Source organism: Mus musculus, chromosome 3, assembly GCF_000001635.26.
Source record: "Mus musculus strain C57BL/6J chromosome 3, GRCm38.p6 C57BL/6J".
In the NCBI taxonomy this organism is placed as follows: domain Eukaryota; kingdom Metazoa; phylum Chordata; class Mammalia; order Rodentia; family Muridae; genus Mus; species Mus musculus.
The window spans coordinates 144,701,179-144,720,408 of NC_000069.6; the positions used below are offsets into that span (position 1 = coordinate 144,701,179).

At 41.1% G+C, this 19,230-nt stretch overlaps 1 protein-coding gene across 9 annotated transcripts in view; it reads right to left on the reverse strand.

The window, feature by feature from the left end:
• The window catches only part of Sh3glb1 (SH3-domain GRB2-like B1 (endophilin)), a 36,744-nt gene extending 17,514 nt beyond the window's left edge, over positions 1-19,230 (reverse strand). For 2 of the 9 annotated variants that reach the window (NM_001379172.1, NM_001379171.1), the window contains exons 1-6: positions 18,804-18,991; positions 11,409-11,550; positions 8,055-8,183; positions 5,420-5,553; positions 4,335-4,427; positions 630-668 (exon numbers count right to left, since the gene is read on the reverse strand). In NM_001379172.1, coding sequence (NP_001366101.1) covers positions 630-668; positions 4,335-4,427; positions 5,420-5,553; positions 8,055-8,183; positions 11,409-11,550; positions 18,804-18,875 — 609 coding nt within the window. In that variant the 5' untranslated portion in view covers positions 18,876-18,991. Of the gene's footprint in view, positions 1-581; positions 669-4,334; positions 4,428-5,419; positions 5,554-8,054; positions 8,184-11,408; positions 11,551-18,803 lie in introns of all 9 variants that reach the window. The other 7 variants (NM_001379174.1, NM_001379170.1, NM_001282042.1 and 4 more) reach the window with 5 other exon arrangements.

A 19,230-nucleotide genomic window follows, 5' to 3' on the forward strand; every position in this document is an offset into this window, starting at 1 on the left:
ATCTCAAAAATGTTTTCAATTTGAGCTCAATTTGTCTGAATGTTAACTATTATAAACAATTTTCATTATCGTATTCCAGGCTATCGCCATCCTGAAACTTTAAGTGAGTTATTAGCACTGGATATGGAATAGGCCTGGCCACTGGAATTTGTGTCATCCAGGAATGGCAGAAACAATAATTCTATGTTGAATTTCAATAGTAATACAGTAAAGAATGAAGTTACTAAACAAAACCAAAAACCAAAAGACAAAAAACCCCAAAGTCACTTTGTATACTTTCATGTTTTTTAAGTAATGTAAATTGTGTTAATTTTCATCGCTAAAAGTAATTGTGAAATTTCAGCCTAAATTAACACTACATGAACATCTAAGACTAGATGAAAAAGTGCATTATAGACGCATGGTTTTGCAATCTGTGTTTGGCAATACATTTGGCTGTTATAATGTGCTAGCTGTCCTTCCGACTGGCATTTTCAATGCCTAGACACAAGCAATGCTTGACTTCAGCTATTTAGACATGCAGCTAGTAGCAAGAGAAGGCATTTTATGTAAGATGTAGAAAACACAGTAGGCCAACAAACCTTCAGCCATTTTACATGCAGGAAGTTGAGCATGTAAGAGAAATTTACCATAATGTTATCTCCTTCAGGGCGGGCGGAGTTTAGTTGCTTAAGTGCATAGGTGAGAGACAAAGAACACGTTATAGCCATGAACACACTGCAAGGGTCACTGCTGCACAAGAAAGCACACACTCGGCAGCCATTGCACGCTCATGCTCTTTATTTACAAAGAAACAAACCACATCTGCTTTTCTAAAGAGTTCATGCAATAGTGCCTACCCAGAGATACAGAACTTTCAAAACAAAAACCAGTTGATACTTAATTTCTAATCAGACTCATTTATGGGAAACATACGCTTTAAAAATTACAAATTAACACTATTAAATTTTCATCTATGAAAGCCTACTTCATACCAACACATTTCCTGTTTAATGCTCATTTCTGTTCTGTGAACTTTTGGCGTTTGTGACCATTTTCTCAGCCATGTGGATCTAGCTTATACACATGGAAGATAAGCAGTGCCTGTGTTTCTAATGAGCTTTAAATGCAAATGTGTATAGGTAAAGTTGAGGTTAATGACAGTGCGCTAACCTACTGAGTTATGGGCTAAAGATTTAGATTGCTGCGGATATACTTAAGTCACAAAAAGAATTTATGCTATGGAAATTACCTGAAGGGGTACTTTCTCATAGATTCCTTTAAATGCTAAAAAACACTAAAACCAATTCTTTCTCCTCATTAAACAAGTGTTTTTAAAACATAATATTATTATTAAGTTACCAAATATAGGTGCCTCATGATTTAAACACACTAATTCACTTTTCTCCGCACTTCTCTGACATGATTGTTTATTGGCATTTTTGTTTTGTTTTTAAGCAGTTCTCACTCACCCCACACTGGCCTCAAGTTCAGAAGGCAGCTGGGGTACTCTCTCAAGTGCTAGGATCACAGGCCTACCTATGTCTGCTTTTCTTTATTTCATTATTATTTATTTATTTAGTGGTGCTGGGAACATAATCAGGGCAAGTATTCTATGGCTGACCACGCACGCTCTCAGTAGAGTCTTACTGTATCAATAGTTTTTTTCATATTCACTGTGAGACTTTTTTAGTCTCACTATGCTGGGACATTTTTGAGAAATGCTTCTGGTATCGTTTTATCATTTTTCAGTACACAAACCTAAACAGAAGTTACTCAATGCTGGAGACAGGTAGATTACATCTGGCTTTTTTGTTTTTGTTTTTGTTTTTTAATAATATAGCTAAGGCTAATCTACTAATTTGTGAATTGAGGGTAGCAGAAATTTTGTAGTATTAATTAAAGTAGGAACATTTAACAAAATTAGCATTCAATACAAACAGAATTTAAAAAGCAAAACCAGGAAAACAGTAACTAAAATATTTTAGAAAGTGGTGATGAACCTCCCTAGTCCAGCAGTGGGAGTCACAAAATAACTCATGTTTTAAGAAAGCAGTGAAACTAAACAATATCTAGGCTAACAAGTACCCTCTTTACTTGCCAGCTAAAAATCAACAACTATAGCAGAAAACAAAAACAAAAACAAAAGGCAAAACTAAAGTCGCAGCGGCTTCTCCTCTTTCATTTACCGAAAGAGCAGGGAGAGAGCCGATTTCACCAAATGCAGCAGTATGTCTCACGGCTACGTGCAGGAATCAACCAAGAGCACTTTTCCTACCTAGTGGGATTCAAATTTATGGCAATGACTGAAGAAGAATGAGTTAACTAGGGAAAAAGACCCAGAATTTTTGTCCCGACTAATATTTTCATGATTTGGCTATCGATAAATTTTTATGTAATGCCATATTTCTAGAAACATTAAAATAAATCAAATTGCTGGGCTATACCACCTGTATCATCTTGTAATTCTGAACACGAATTTTCATGGCTGTAGTAACTGCCAACAACTCTCCCAGAACTATTTTGTTTTTTTCAGAAGGTGTCTATTATACTTAGCTCCTATGCTAAGAGCAGTGCTACAGCACTGTAGCATAAGCAGAGGACAGTCACCCTGAGATCTGGGCTTCCTGGCACTTGGCTATGTTAAAAGCAGACCAGCCTCGTGCTTGTTAAGTAAATGTTCCCACTGCAGCCTGGCACTACTAGTCTTATGCCACAGTTATCAGGTTTTTTCCTACTCCCCTTATTAAGGGAATAATGATTCTTGTTAAGATTTTCCTAATTATAAAGTTAGAATCTCAAAAGTCAGTCCATGCTAACTTATCTGTCATAACAACTAGAAACCAATAAACTAATGTAGGGTCTCTTGGAGTCTCCTGCATTCATTTGTAAAATATTAATTTTACAGATGGCTTGTTTAATGGAAATCACACTGTGGTGATGACGTTGTAATAAACTGAGAAGTGAAAATGAAAGTGAATTGCTGTTGTCTCAGAGCTAGCCCTGCCCAGCACTCGCTAATACAAAGTATACATTTCAACCTTTCTTTCTCCAAAGGCGACTGCAGGACTTCCCTGGCAGTGAGGTTATATGCTTTCTATACAGCGGCTGTGCTTGTGGTGGCTAGTCCTGATATCACGCCTCGTAACCACACACATCCCTATGCTCAAGTTAAAATGTTAGCTTCTTCTAACAAACTCACATTTGTTTATATTATACTATTTTTCAAACTGTTACGTCCTGATATAAATAATGTACATGTTAGAATAGAGTATATCAATAAAAGTTATAGCTAAAAGCACTGAACTATCATATTTAATATACAATTAAAAACCCCTATTTTTAAAGCTGGCTTTCTAAAAATACATCCAAACTTATTTCTCCACATAGAGCCACCTGGGAGACCATGCTAACACTATTCAACCTTTTTGGAACTATTCTTTTTTTTTTTAAATTTCTTTTTTTTATTAGGTATTTATTTCATTTATATTTCCAATGCTATCCCAAAAGTCCCACACACGCTCCCCCACCCACTCCCCTACCCACCCACTCCAACTTCTTGGCCCTGGCGTTCCCCTGTACTGAGGCAGATAAAGTTTGCACGACCAATGGGCCTCTCTTTCCACTGATGGCCGTCTAGGCCATCTTTTGATACATATGCAGCTAGAGACAGGAGCTCCGGGGGGTACTGGTTAGTTCATATTGTTGTTCCACCTATAGGGTTGCAAATCTCTTTAGCTCCTTGGGTATTTTCTCTAACTCCTCCATTGGGGGCCGTGTGACCCATCCAATAGCCGACTGTGAGCATCCACTTCTGTGTTTGCTGGGCCCCGGCATCGTCTCACAAGAGACAGCTATATCAGGGTCCTTTCAGCAAACGCTTGCTAGTGTATGCAATGGTGTCAGCGTTTGGGAGCTGATTATGGAACTATTCTTTTTGACAATTCCTTTGAGTTACACATGGAAACAAAATTTATTTACTTTTTAAGCCATAGGCAAATATTTTCAAAATTGATTCATTTTCACCTTAATTAAAATCTTTTCCCATTCCTATTATATCTATCTCCTTTTTTAAAAAAGCATATTAGTCATGCACACTAAGAATAGAGTACAAAGGTAGCCTTAGGAGACACCTCCCCCCATGGTGGTGATTAATGCCTCTTGATGACTCTTTTGTATTGGCTTGGATGTGTTTAGTTCTGACCAATGTGTTTCATAATAGAAATATGGCCTGCTTGCCACACTGTTCTGTAATCTGCATTTTGCATGGTGTACCAGTAAAATACTTCACAATCTTTGAAGTTCCTGAGCTGAAATGGTTGTCTATTAGACACAAATAAACAGACACTACTTACTGAACTTTTAGTTTCTGCAGCTTTTGCCTTTTTTAGTCTTGTTTTTGCAGCATCCAAATCCAGTCTCTTATTCTGTAATAGTTTCCTTTCTTTCTATAAATAATCAAAAAGAATAAAGTAAAGCCAAGAACACTAAAATCTGTAAGGCCATCTATACATTGGGCCAGTTGTTCTTAATATGTCACACCACTAAATGTAACTCAACTACTACAAAACAGAATTTAAAATTTACAGACCGAATAATATATAAACAGTATATTGTTGTTAATAGCAATTCAAGTTTCTACACAATACTTTATAATAACTGTAATAGAGTCCTTTTTCTTCATTTTTATATTCCATGTATCAGATTTCATCCTACTGACATATTATTATTTTTAATGGAGGGACTGAACCCAATTTTATCATGCTAGGCAAACACTGAGCCATATTCTGAGCTTAAGCTAGTATTTTTTTTTAGTAATTTCAATTTAAGTAAAGCCCAGACTACTGATGTTCACAGAAGTAAAACACGGTAAATATACTGAAATGTCCTAGGATAACTGTAGTATGCAATATAGATAGGGTTATATGTATAACAATGGGTAGCACTGAGAAAGTCTTAGGAAGAAACAGTGACCAAGAGCTTCTATTCTCTGTCAGTGATGAGACAAGCTTTCTGGACGAACAGACTAAGTTTATAAAGAAAGTGACAACATAAACGTTTATGCTTCAGCAATGAATAGCATTTCAAAAACAATACACTTCTTGGAATATATAGCTAAAGTATGGAACAGAAATACAATTTACGATATTTAGGTTTCTAGTTAGTTTAAATTAACATGCAAGTATACTATAGCAATATTTTATTTTCATAGTTATTCCAGGAATTTCTCCACAGATTTAAAGGTAGGGCTAAAGACTGGGGATTATGTTACGAAAAGCTTTTTCTTGAAGTTTAGTTTGTATTCTGGTGAGTGTGCACCTATTTAGAATATTTAAGCATTTGAATCTGTAACATTTACCATAACTAAGAGGGTGGATTATTCATCAAAGACAAAGCAGAAGTCTAAATCTTGCGACAAATGGATCATTTTCCTACTTACTGCGATTGTTTTGTAATCCCCTTCTATAAAGTTTCTTAAAGGAGTGAGGAAATTTAAGGCTGATGTTTGAATCAGCTCTCGGTCAGCTGTTCCAATTCGCTTCTGTGTTTCTCCACATTTAATAAGGGCATTTCCTTCAAAGAAACAAAAAAAATTGTATCTTTTTAATAGTTTAATAATATCAGAAAATTAATATAATTTACCTGCTTGATCGGCTTAAAAAAGTGCACCGTCAGCCTGTTTATGTCAGCAGAACCAAACATTATTTGAAAGGTACACTTATTTAAAAGTAATTTAAGGTAAATTATATAAATGAAAAGGACAGAGATGAACTAAGCGCCTATCCTATCATATGCTAACTATAATCTCTGCCGATGAGATTAAAGAGGACGGGTACATGGAGACACAAAGCTGGCCTGGGGATGTAGCCCAGTACAAGCACAGTCTTTTACTGGGTAGATCAAGTCGCAGTCTGTCCTGTTCCTACATCTGTATACACCTCAAATTCCCCAAGACTTACACCTTGAGAAAAGTTCATACTGAGGTGCCAGGGGGTCTGGCGGTGTTGGAAAACGGGGTCACAGTCTAACTCTCAGTAGCCCCATTCACTAGGCTTGTGTTTATGGGCAATCAGCACCCATGGACCTGTGTTTTTTGTTTTTGTTGGTCCAGAACAAGGGTTTCTTTCTACCTTTTTGAACTTACTAGACTGTCTCATGGCTCAAAGGAAACCCTATAGCTCAAATCAGGAAAGACATTTAAAATTCACTCATTGTTGTTATCATATGCCAAGAGTGATGGGTAGTATTAACTGTCAACAGGACGGAATCCAGAACTGCCTGGGAGAGGCCTCTGGCCATGTCTGGAGATGGGGTGTAATTTAGGTAGGAGACACACTGTGGGTGGGACTTTTCTCTGGGCAGGGACTGCAACCTTTAAAGGAACACTTTGAAAGCAGGCTCATCCCTGCTTCTACGGCAGAGGCAGTGACTCATCTCTCCTAGGGGCTGCTGCTGTGACCTCCCAGCCAAAGGGACCCTTTCTCCTTGGAAAGAGAGGGAGGGAGAGGGAGAGGGAGAGGGAGGGAGGTAGGAGGAGGGGGAGGGGAAAGAGAGAGAGAGAGAGGGAGGGGGAGAGAGAGAGGGAGAGAGAGAGAGAGAGAGAGAGAGAGAGAAAGAGAGAGAGAGAGAGAGAGAGAACGCACTCACATTCTACCAGAGAGAGTAGCCCTAATATTTAAACATTAAAGTAGCTAAGCAGAGATAGAGAGTGGAGCCACAGAAGGGGAGCCACGCAATCAGGACTCTATTTCCAGTTCAATTTCCAATAAAGCTTGGACAATGTAGATCTTAATCCTTTTATGTTAAAATGAGATTAGATCCAGGTTGGTAAATAGTTAAGAACTCCGGCCTCTGGATACAGACATCTGCATTGGAATCGTCACCAATGTGCTCACAGGTTGTACAGCCTCTTCAAACCTAAATTTCTTGTTTTTAAAATGGGCACAAAAGAATTTCTACTATTAACAATGTTACAAAGCAACACCCAGCCTCAAAACTCCAAAAGGTATTTTAAAAAATGAGGGTTTACCAAAATTACAAATATATTGTGCTTATTGTCCAGAGCCTGGGATACACATTTTTAGCCACTTTTCTTGTAATAGATTCTTAAAGTCTAGTTCCAACTCCCAGACACATTCACCAGAATTACTAGAAGTACAAATTGGTTAAGAAAAAGAGAAAATCTAAAATATTTTAATATTCAGTCTCCTAGAATCTCCTACCTGTCTCTGATAAATAGCCCAGAACAAGCAAGCAATATATCATGAAGTTTCTTTAAAATTAGCAATTATTATTAGCAGTAAATTTAATCATTTCAGATTTCTCAAAGAAATCAAAGAATATACTGTAAATATTTCAGTGTTACATATATAAAAAAGCTAATTTAATTGGTTAATGGCATTATATAATACTTAGGTTTATTTCCTTCTGACACAAGCAGAATATTAGTCATAGAAATCTAAAATAGTCTTGTGTCATAAGAAAATTAGGTGTGATAACAGAAACATGTTGAGGTCCATGTAGGCCCAGAGACAACTTAGGAGGGAAGATGTTTGTTACCAAGCCTGACAGCCTGAGTTTGATCCCTGAGACTCTCACATGATAAGAGAGAGCTAATTCCTGCCAGGTGTCCTTTGACCTGTGCATAAACACCGGGGCACACGCACATTCATACAGGCACACACACATTCACACAGATGTACACAGAGCAAGCAGAGCAACTGACAAAGCTGGGTTGGCTGCAATGTCACAAGAGAAAACCCGAGTTGCAGTGAACCCATCGAATCCAGGCAAGACGACTACTTAACATACCCTGGGTACTGACATCCAGCAGGTAAACAAAAGCAATATGGTCGGGCCAAACATGCACTTTTAATATAAAATAAATAACCACTGAAAGTTTTAATCTAAGTCACTATAACAATCAGTACTACAACAGAGGTCATGTCAGACCAATAAGAACATGAATTAATTTTAAGATGTGAATGCTCTATTTTTTTCATCAAAATTTTATCGTAATAAACTTGATCTTAAATCTGATTCAGTTTCCACTCAGAACCTCCACTTGAACTTACCATAAGCTGTCCCTGGGCCAAACTCAGTTCCTGCATCAATCATATATTGTCCCAAAAGTTCCGGGTTGTTTATACGACTTGGTGCTTTTCTATCCAGTTTCTCATAAACAAATTCTTCTATCCTGGCATCTAGGAGAGAGGTTAGGAATATCAGTATTTCAAAAGAGTGAAAAAGCAGGCATGGTGGCACAGGCCTGCAACTTCAGCAACGGGAGGTGGAGGCGGAAATGCTGTTATCCGAGGCTAGAGTCCACTGCACAGCGAAGACCTGTACTCCCCAAACCACAAGGGGAAAGAATTTTAAATAAACTAGCAAAATTATTTAAGTAGTTTGTTCCCCTTCCAGCCATTTACTACCTCTTAAAAATACAAAATTAGCATTTATTCAACTATGTCTCATTAAGTCCAATTATATGTTGGCTCACTACACAATCTCTAAAGGTTTATAGTTCAGAAATCTGGTAATGTATCTCAGCACAAAGGCAAATATTCTAAAGTTAAACTTGTCATTTGGGTATTTTTTGAGATTTTACGTTCCACAAAAGAAATTTATATATTTAATATATAGTGAAGTTGCCTTTAACAGCCTCTGAAATTACGCTTATGATTTAAAAATCAGGGATATGTAGCTAGGGAAACATGGATACAAAGTATCTAAGGTCTAAGAGTCATATCTGACAACCTTTTGGCGTGAACATGTCATTCTCTCTTACAGAGTCTAAACACAGACACAGAGCTTAAGGGGTACAACAACCCCGCCCTGGAACAGTCTTCACACTGATCAGCAGTGTGACGGCTAAAATATCTTTTTTTTTTTTGGTGGGGGTGAGGAGCACACACGTGTTTTTTTGGTGGGGGTGAGGTGCACACACGTGTTTTTTGGTGGGGGTGAGGTGCACACACGTTTTTTTTGGTGGGGGTGAGGAGCACACACGTGTTTTTTTGGTGGGGGTGAGGTGCACACACGTGTTTTTTTGGTGGGGGTGAGGTGCACACACGTGTTTTTTTGGTGGGGGTGAGGTGCACACACGTGCAGATGCATGGAGTAATCAGAGTGAGTGGTTGGGTTCTTCCTAGACCATAGGTCAACAGGTTTGGTTATTTTGGTTTTTGTTTTTTTGTTTTTTTTTAAGGTCCAAAAAATGGTAATGGAAATACTTTAGAAGTTGGCTAAACTGTTAATTCTAGCACATAAAATATATGAATTAGAGAGTGTCAAAATAATACTTGCTTTTTTGGCAGAGTCTGCTGCAAAACCACAAGAATTGTAAAACAGAACTTAAAAACCTTTCAATTAGCCAAGAGCATACCTTTAGTCTCAGAACTTTGGAGGCAGAGGCAGAATAATATCTGTGAGTTTGAGGCAAGCCTGATCTACTTAGTTCCAAGTAGCCAGAGCTATACAAAGAGACCCTACCTCAAAACAAGAACAAAACTCCAAAGCCTTTATTACAACTAAAGTGAGTCATTCTGAATTATCTGTCCATGCAATACTGACCACGGTTCAATTTTCTAATTATGATTTTCAGCTCTAATTGCTTTTTACCTATATGGTCATGAGTTAAAAGGTAAATAATCCCACATTGTTTTAAGTAAATAAATAAGTAAATATATAGTATATTAGTAAATATTGCTTCATTTCATTAAGTTATTCATAAGATCTGAAATTATACAGGCATTTCTGCTATAGCACTATGTATTTATGCATAGTTCTTTTAAAATATCTAAATTAGCCAGGCAGTGGTGGCACATGCCTTTAATCTCAGCACTTGGGAGGCAGAGGCAGGAGGATTTCTGAGTTCGAGGCCAACCTGGTCTACAAAAGTGAGTTGCAGGACAGCCAGGGCTACACAGAGAAACCCTGTCTCGAAAAACCAAAAACAAAAAACCAAAAAAACCAAAACTAAATCATAGGACTTTTAGGAAAGATAAAAGGTCACTTTAAATTCACATAATTTTATAACTAGAGCACAGAACAATTATCCTGATTTACTTCCTGGAAAACAATGGAGAAAAGGCTAGAGTGGATACTGTGTTATCCGTCTCCACTCGCCCGCCAGTCACTGAGCACTTGTTCAGAAAACAAACTGCATACAGACTGTTCTACATGTGGGGCCCTGAGTAGAAAAAGAAGCAGTATTAGTGTTAAAGTATAGTTGTATATAACTTAAATGTTAGTTACTGAGCAAACACTGTACTGCGTCTGTGGTGTCCAATGACAAGAGGTCTTACTCAAGGCTTACATAGTTAACTTTTAAAGGTTATAACAGCTTAACTACAATGGCACACAATTATTAGTATTTTTATAATGCCTGAAGTTTAAGACAATGGAATTTTGCAATGTGCTCACAATAGCATTGGGGAAAAGAAAAACATGCATGGTTGCCTTGCCCTTTGTTTATTTTTATTTTATTTTATATTTTTCTTTATTTACATAATGCTTTCCCCTTTTCAGGTCTCCTTTTCTGAAACCCCCTATCCTACCCCCCCCCCACCCCCTCCAGTCTTCCTGCCCTAGCATCCCCTACACTGGGGCACAGAGTCAAGTAACGGACTGTACGGGGCTCCCAGAGACTGAACTGCCAAGCAAAGAACACACACAGGCTGAACATAGGCCTCCCCCACCCCCTGCACATATGTGCAGCTTGGTCTTCATGTGGGTCTCCCAACAATTGAGGGGGCGTGGCACTGCCCCTGAGTCTGTTTTCTGCCTGTGGGTCTTGTTCCCCTAATTGGGCTGCCTTGTCTAGCCTCAATCGAAGAGGATACACCGGGTGCTGCAGTGACTTGATGTGCCAGAGTGGGTTGCTATGGTGTGTGTGGGGGAAGCTTCCCCTTATCAGGAGAGGGGAGGAGAAATGGGGATGGCCTGTGTGAGGTGGGGACTGGGAGGAAGGGGGCTGCAATTGGATGTAAAGTGAATAAACGAGTAATGGGGGAAAAAGACTAGATGTCAATACATTTGGTTCCAGCTGAGGCTCCACCTCCAGCTCGCTCGCTCGCTGTGTTGCCTAAGAAGCTCACCTAGCAATGCTCTCTGTAACAATTCGAGCACACCTCATTTGCAAGGCTACTGACTGATTGATCCTCAACACTTTGTGCTTGTCTGAAAATCAAGTTTAATAACTTATAGGAAAATATCAAACTTAAAATGTCTGTTTTCTAAACAGGCCTATATGACATTAACTATAAATTTGTTAGGAGGTATAAAGACGTGTTGTGTTCATCATCTCTTCTAACCTAAATCACACACATAAAAGCCACAAAAAAGACCCTGGAGACACAGAACACACTCTTTTCAACCTGAAAACCATCGGCAGCAACACGTAAGGGGGAGAGAAGGGAGGGTCTCACTTGGATTTGGCTGCAACAGCACTTCGGTCTGCTTCATTATCTTTTCTGTCCATATTTTGGTACATTCAGCTTTGCTAAGGAGGTTTTCCAGGTGAGCGTCCAGTTCTGTCTTCTCTGCCTGGCCAAGCTTTTCTTCTGTGAACTGTGAATATTTAAAATAAGAATATAAGAATGTAAACACACTTCAAATATACAGGAAACTGACGAAGAGTAAAAATCAAATCCAAACGATTGAGCCATGTAAGCCATGTAAATCACGCCAGGCTTGTGTATAAGTCACTGCTTATTAGTGTTGTTTTGTGCCTGTATCATTTATCCATCCTCCCACCCACAGAATTCACACTGTCCTCTGATAAACTGCATGGTGTATAATAAGTATTCCAAACAACCACTAAGACTTGGATTGGCTGACTCTGTCTTTGGATACTGACTGTGCGTTAACTGACATGGGCAAGTTTTTCAGTCTTTTTTCCTTTTGTATCATCCATCATAAAAGTGACACAATGAATACGTTCTTTTGAGATGAGGTCTTACTGTGTAGCTCAGAGTAGTTTTGACTTTTTCCTGTCTCAGCTTCCCAAACAACAAATGTTTTGAGGGTTAAATAAGACTGTCTACAGAAATAAATCTCTCTACTTAGAGCCTGGTAATTATTATTCAAATCTGAAATATTTTAATTCTTCTATGACTTAGGTATTACTTGTAAGTTTAACTACCCCCAAGTGACACATTTATGGGATCCTTGGAGTTGCTTCCTAAGGGTCTGCTCCAACAGAGTGTAGAGGCTAATTTCTGCTGCATTCTTCATACAGCAGAAGGATTTTTTATAAGATTTATTTTTAGAAAAGGATTTAAGTGTGTGTGTGTATGTGTGTGAGTGTGTATGTGTGTGAGTGAGTGTGTGTGTATGTGTCCGTGTGTATGTGTCCGTGTGTGTGAGTGTGTGTGTATGTGTGTATGTGTGTGTGTGTGAGTGTGTGTGTGTGTGTGTGTGTGTGTGTGTATGTGTCCGTGTGTCCATGTGTGTGTGTGTGTGTGTGTGTGTGTGTGTGTGTGAGCATGAAGAGTGTAGGTGCCCTCAGAGTCCAGAAGAGGGTACTGGAAGTTCTGAAGTTGGATTAGTGAGAGTTCTCAGCCACCAAACATGGGTGTTGAGAATTGAACTCAGACCCTCTGTTTGCAAGAGTGATGCATCTTTATTCGCTGAGGTACCTCTCCAGTCCCAAAATGTAGGTGTTTTCTTTGAAGACCAGAAAATGTAGTTGGATACATTCAACGTACCCATTTTGATTATACAGGCTGTGTTAGTGGCTGAGGAAAGGCAGCCATGTCTACATAATAGAGAAAAAAGGTTTCTGATCAAATGGAGCCTTCTGGATGCTTTCAGATAAACAACAGATGGGATATCCAAGGCTCTACGTCATATGCAGTTTTCCTCTAGAATGTACAGCGTTTCTCCTTAATGTAGGAAAACAGACTCAATGGTTAGCTAACTGAAGCATGTTTGCCTCACCCCTTCCTTCCCTTTCTCTCCTTTCTTTTGCTTTATTTCTCTGAGTTTTTCACCCATCTCTTTGGAGCTCGTTCTTCTTGGCTTAATACTTCCAAAGGATTATCAGCACTCTTAGCTGAATAGCTCTCCTAGCCGTTTCCAAACCTCCTTCTCAGGCCAGAGGTCACCTCAGTGGATAAACTTTGAAGAGCAGTTCCAAAGCTATTGCTGTAAGACTCCTAAACCTGCCAACTTCTGTGCACAGGCCCTGCACAGGGCGCTGTAACGAAGGACTGGGCGGCAAGAATGGCAAACCCTGATCCCAAGGTCAGCCAAGTAAACTGTGTCCTCGTCCTTAGGACAGAGCCAGGGAGACCTTACTCGTTCTTCAGGATTCTAAGCAGCAGACCTTTTGGAGAGGCATGTATTAGCACTTTACATGTTCAAACTACCTCCAATGGTAAAACTCAGAAAGTACAGAGGGAAAGGAAACACACTTAGGTGATCATTATCTTAAAAGAGGGCCAAGAAAATTTTCTCTTAGCTTTTAAAATATATGCCATTTTTCCTTTATCTAGTCACTCCTTCAACAAATACTTTTTCTTTAAAAATGTAAAATTACATTTAATTCGGTGTGCATACGTGCATGTGTACATGCATACAAGTGGCAGGAAGCCAGAAGACAGCCTGCAAGCATGTTCTCTCCCCGGACACGGAGGGCGTGGTGACAGAACTCAAACATCGGCTTGCTGACAAGTGCTTCACTGGCTGAGCCATGTCCCTGGCCCTCAACAATGTTACGCACCGATATATGTGCTAGTACCAGGGTAAGCACTCAGCTTCCTAACAGAGCAGGCCAAGACTTTGTTTTTAAGAATCTAACATTTTTAGAGGGAAGAAACAAGATGTAAACAATTTGAGAATAAGGATGCAAAGGTTTAGAGATGCTCAACAGAAGACCAACGTAGGTGGTTTGATTTCTTTCTGTGTGACATAATAATAAATCTAAGTCCAGAAGAATAATTATCGGAAGAGGAGGAGTCAGGAGTTACAGACTGGGGAAGGATGAGCCTGAAGGAGCAGGGGTGCCAGCTGAGCCTGAAGGAGCAGGGGTGCCAGCTGAGCCTGAAGGAGCAGGGGTGCCAGCGCGGGATGGAGAGCGGCACCGTGAATAAGAGCAGCTCGCCTGAAATGAGCTGTGCAGAGGTAAGTGTGGAGGGTGTGGGGGGCACACAGTGTTCCTTCTGATGACTGCCAGTTGCTCTTTCCACAGGCTCACTATTGCCACTTTTATGTATATTAAACATCAATTTCCATAAAGAGATCTCTATTATATCTAAGAACAGACTTTTAAAGAATAAATAACAGAAAAATCAACATCATTAATTTTTGTATGAGGTACTTTTCTAATAAGATTTGGTCTCTGTTAAAAGGTAGAACTAACTGAAATGTACTACTAAGAATTATGAAAATACAGGCCCCCTTCTTAGTATGTCAAATGTCAGTTATATCTAACATATTTAGTGATACTAGATTTAAAGGTACAGATTAGAAACTATTAAAACATGTTTATGGAAGTAACTCAAGATATAGTCACTGAGTTTATTGAGACAAATTAGGATTCAGGAAAGCTTTATGACAGTATTTCTAATGATTAGAACCTTAGTGGCTGGTAGATTGTGAGCTTTAAGATTAGTAAACCCTTCTTTCCCAAGTTGGTCTTGGGAATGGTGTTTATCACAGCAGCAGAAAGCAAACAAGAACAGGGACGAACAGCAGGGACGGACAGACACAGCAGGGACCTACCAAAGTGAGCAGGTTGATTTTAGTTCAGAAGACAATGAACAAAACAAACAAACCCTCAAAGACAGAAGAGCAAACTCCTCACGGACAAAAGGAAACTTTCTGTAAGAGTCTGAATGCAGAAGCTGTTTAGACAACCATTCTGGAGGGCGGCCCCTGCGAGCAGGGTGCGCAAGAAACAGTCATTTCCTGGTCTCACCGTACTCACACCTATGTGTCACAGTTCAGCACACATGGCCTTGTTAGTGCTCAGAGCTTAGCAGTTTATTAGTGTTGTGACGACTGAGAGGCAGACAGTTGAGGTATGGACACCAGGATGGCCTCCAACTCGATTTTCTTGCCTTCTTTTCCTGAGTTCAGGCACCGTGGCATATGCACCGTGCCCAGCTTATTTCTAAAATGCTCCCCCCCACTACCCCCAGTAGAGAATGCATCTTTGCCATGCTTCTAAATTCTCTAATGTCAGGGCTTAGTTTGTGTTAAAAATTCCATATACTAAGCTATACATTTTCTTTTATCAGACATTTTTCAAAACTTTACAGGTAAGAACAATAATTCTCGTGATGAATAACTTGAGGACTGGAATGATTAACACTATGGCTAAAGTGTCAAGTACTGGGATTGAATAATTACTTGTTTGACTTATGCTGACCTCAAGAAGTTAGTTTTTATTTTACTACGATAATCCAAATACAGCCATGCCGTGCTTCACTGTGTGGTGTATTTTACAGCACTGTAGACCAATCTGCATTTCACAGGATACTCACATTAATTACCAATGTAGGGATGGCTTAATTGCTATCTTGGATTAAAAAAACAATGGAAGCTGGGGCTGGGACAGGTATGCAGTAACACTGCTAGTGTTATATTTCTAACCAGAAGTAATTAAACTTCTTTACTAAAATGTAAACTTGTATAAAATAGGATTATTTCCCATGATCTTATATTTGGGGGCCCAACTTCTCCAAAAGCATAATCGGATGCCAAGTTTTTCACACTATTTCATCTGCAGCACAGTAAAATGGCACAAGGACTGAACGTTTAATTCTTTATATACTCTCCCAACAGTGTTTTAAGAAAGGGATTGTCTTTGAGTTGAGAGCATTATACTAGGCACTGGATGAGTTAGTAAAAGCCAGTCCCCTATATATATTCTACCCTAACACTTTTAAAGTACCAAGACTTATCTACCTATTTATATATTTGAATAGTTTTGATCTCATGTTTCCACTTAAAACAAAAGGATAATTTCTAATAAAATGCCTGAGCAAAATGTATGTATGTACCTATGGAAGGTGACCAGAGAATGGCCCACTTTTTTAAAGTACAATTTTCTTTGAAAGGAAATTACTTAGAAATGAGAAAGCTTACTTTTCTCTACTACTCTTGCTTATAAAGAGCCACTGCACAGTTCTTAAACTACTCTTGGCATGGAACTTGGCACTTTGGCACTCTACAGATATCACCATAGCTCAGAGCAGTAACTCAGTTATTGACGAAATGCTGGAATAAGAAAACAGTGCTTTATTGAAAACTAATATTCCAGCATTCTGGATTTCACGTTGTAACTTAGAAACACCCTGCTTTCCTTGTAAATTTACTTGAAAAATACCGTGGAATGTGTCAAACAAAAAACTAGCAGTATAGTGGAAAGCAGTATAATGAATCTTCATAAACCTTACTTATAATTCAGTTTCAACAACTACCAAAATTCTGCTAATCTGCTTTCAATTACTTGGTCTGTTCTTCTGAAAAACTGTAGAGTGAGCCTCAAACGAGTATAACCATAACTTTTCAGCATGTAATGTTAACAGACAACATAAAAGGACACATTTAAAACCTCAGTTCTCATTCCCTCCTTAATAAATGTTTGAAGTCACAATCCAGAGTCATTTTTCACAGGTTTTTCTCCTACTCCAGGGCTAGTCTGACACAGTCAACTAGTCACAAATACTTAGCTGGTCTTGGGGACACAGCTCTTTTCCACCTGGCCTCCCCAGTATTCTCAACTTGTTTGTCTGGAATAGCTTTCTTCCAAAATAAAAACCAACCAAACAGCAAAGCCCCACAAGCACTGTGTTTCTGTTACTTCACGAAGGTCTCTTGGTGCCTCATGCCATTAGAATGGGAAGCCCAAGTCTCCTGGCACCATAGCATGGCCACCGCCACCTCTCCGAGTAAGTACCCTTTCCGCTTCCACTGCCTTGTTTGCTCATGCGCTCTATGCTGCTGGGCTGGGAGGAGACTCTTCTGATTTTATTTTAATCAGTGAAGCTAAACATGGAACATAGAACTGAATAAGACTGAAGAGAAAATTATTTGCCAGCTTACACGTTAGGATACAACTTAAAAACCTTTTCGGTAAAAAAGCACCAGAAACAATTAGAAACTAAAATTCATTGGGGAAGTATAATTTTTATGAAAATTTCTAGCTTTACTTTCTAAAATTGAGTCTTTCAATAATTTAGATTGAATTATGTATTTTGTGTCTGATTGAGACACATAATTGTATTAAACTGTGGATTATGTAGTATCTGTCACATTAAATACCTGGAGTAACAGGTAAGCAACACTAAACAAAACTTACCACAGCCTCGGCTCCTCTACTGAGTTAATGTTAAGTCTAAAAACACCTCATCTCATCCCCCAATTATTGAATCACACATTTCTGGGGAGGAAGGAGGATTAAGGGGCGAGTATGGCTGTGAGCTTCTCACACAGTGCACTGGTCCAGGGAATCAAAAGCGAGGTGGAATCTCCCATCCCTAAGCGTTACTCACTGTTGGTAAGAGTTCAGATTTTACCAAATGATCTTTAAGTTCTCTTGGGGCCACATCATATTGCTATTTTACATATCTTAACCCCGTGATGATCATTCTGAGGGAAAACGCAGCCTCTAGTATAGTAAGTAGTGGGTCAGAGGGCAACTTTGGTTGTCTGCTAGCCAAGCAAGTCAAGCCAGTTTATTTACCCTCTCTAAGACTGCTTCCTTTTTAAGGGAGGGCGAACAATGCCTCTCTGGCAAAGTGACAGAGATGGGCTGCAGCTAGTACGTTCAATGCACAGTAAACTGCTCGTCATACTATTTTTCATAAGATAGGCAGTCATTACCCTGGGGAACTGTCCGATTCTTTTGCCAAGGATAACGAAATATGATATTCACAGTGCCAGTAAAATGAAATGAATCAAGAAATAAAGCAGCACACGTGAGATTTATAGTTCGGTGGGATTTTGGCACATGGGACATTACTTTTGTTTTCTCTTTCCGGAACAGAGGGCTGCTGCTACCCTATGTCACTAACTTCAATACCAGATTGTTTACAAGCCACGTTGTGAAATTGACATCTGCTCCGAGATTTAACTGAGTTTGCATAATGTGGGTGTTGACTGTAAAAAATCTGCCCAAGTTCCCTATTGCTGACACTTCCTTAATCACAGAATAAGGAGACGCAGTGAACTTTTCCCTTCCAAGTGCGCCTGAAGCCAAGCGTGCCCGGTCCCCTCCAATGTGACAACAACGTGAATCGCGTCCTCCTCTCACCCCTGCTCTATATAGCCCATCTGGGGAACGCGTCAGGGCACCCCTAATCCTAGGTGTCCTGCGTCCTTGGTGAAGCTGGGACACCGACAGGGACAGGCAATCTCCATCTCCCCCACGGGCTGCTAAGCTCTGGGACAATCCTTCCAAGGGGCAGCAGCGAGGGCTGGTGGGAACTGAGCTGGCAGCTCCTCTGCGTTGAGGGGCAGGAAAAGGAAACTCCCTTCTCGGTCGGACGCGGCCCGGAGGGCGAGAGCGAGCGCAGCGGAGGGTGGGGGTGGCGCCAAGGTGCTCGGCGTGCCCTGCCTCGCCGGCTGGGGCACCGAGGCCTCCGCCCCGGGGTGAACCCAAGGTGTCCGCCCTGGGCCGCGTCCCGACTCGCCTGCCGGGGCGCGGGGCGGCGGCGGCCGGGCGAGCGAGGCGGAAACGGCCAGCGGGGCAGGGGCGCCAGGCCGCGCCCATCGGCAGGCCTGGGTACCAGGGCGACGCCGTCCCCGACCCGCCCTCCGCTCGCCCTCCCCGGCGCCACCACCCCGCCCGGCCCCAACCGCCGCCGCCGTACCTGCACGGCCCGGCTGAGGAAGGTGCCCGCGTCGGCCGCCAGCTTCTTCACGTTGAAATCCATGATGTTCATGCCGGGCGGCAGCCGGGCAGAGCCGCCGGCTGCGCTAGCGGGGAGGCGGGGAGCGCCGCGGCCGGGCTGGGGCGCCGGGCGACGGCGACGGCGGGGCGGACGTGGTAGGTGGCGGGAGGCGGCGCCAGCCCCGCGCAGCTGTCGTTTCCTGGCGGGGAGGCGGGGGAGGGAAGAGGGCGGGCGCCCGCGAGCGCGCGCCTCTCCGCTCACACGCTGGGCCTGTCGCGTCGCCGAGCAGCTGCGAGCCACGGGGACCGAGGTCGCGTCCGGAGGAAGGCCCCGCCCCGCCCCGCCGCCCGGCGACTGTGCAACCGCGGCGGAAAACAGCCGGCCGGGAGGGGGGCGTGGCCTCACC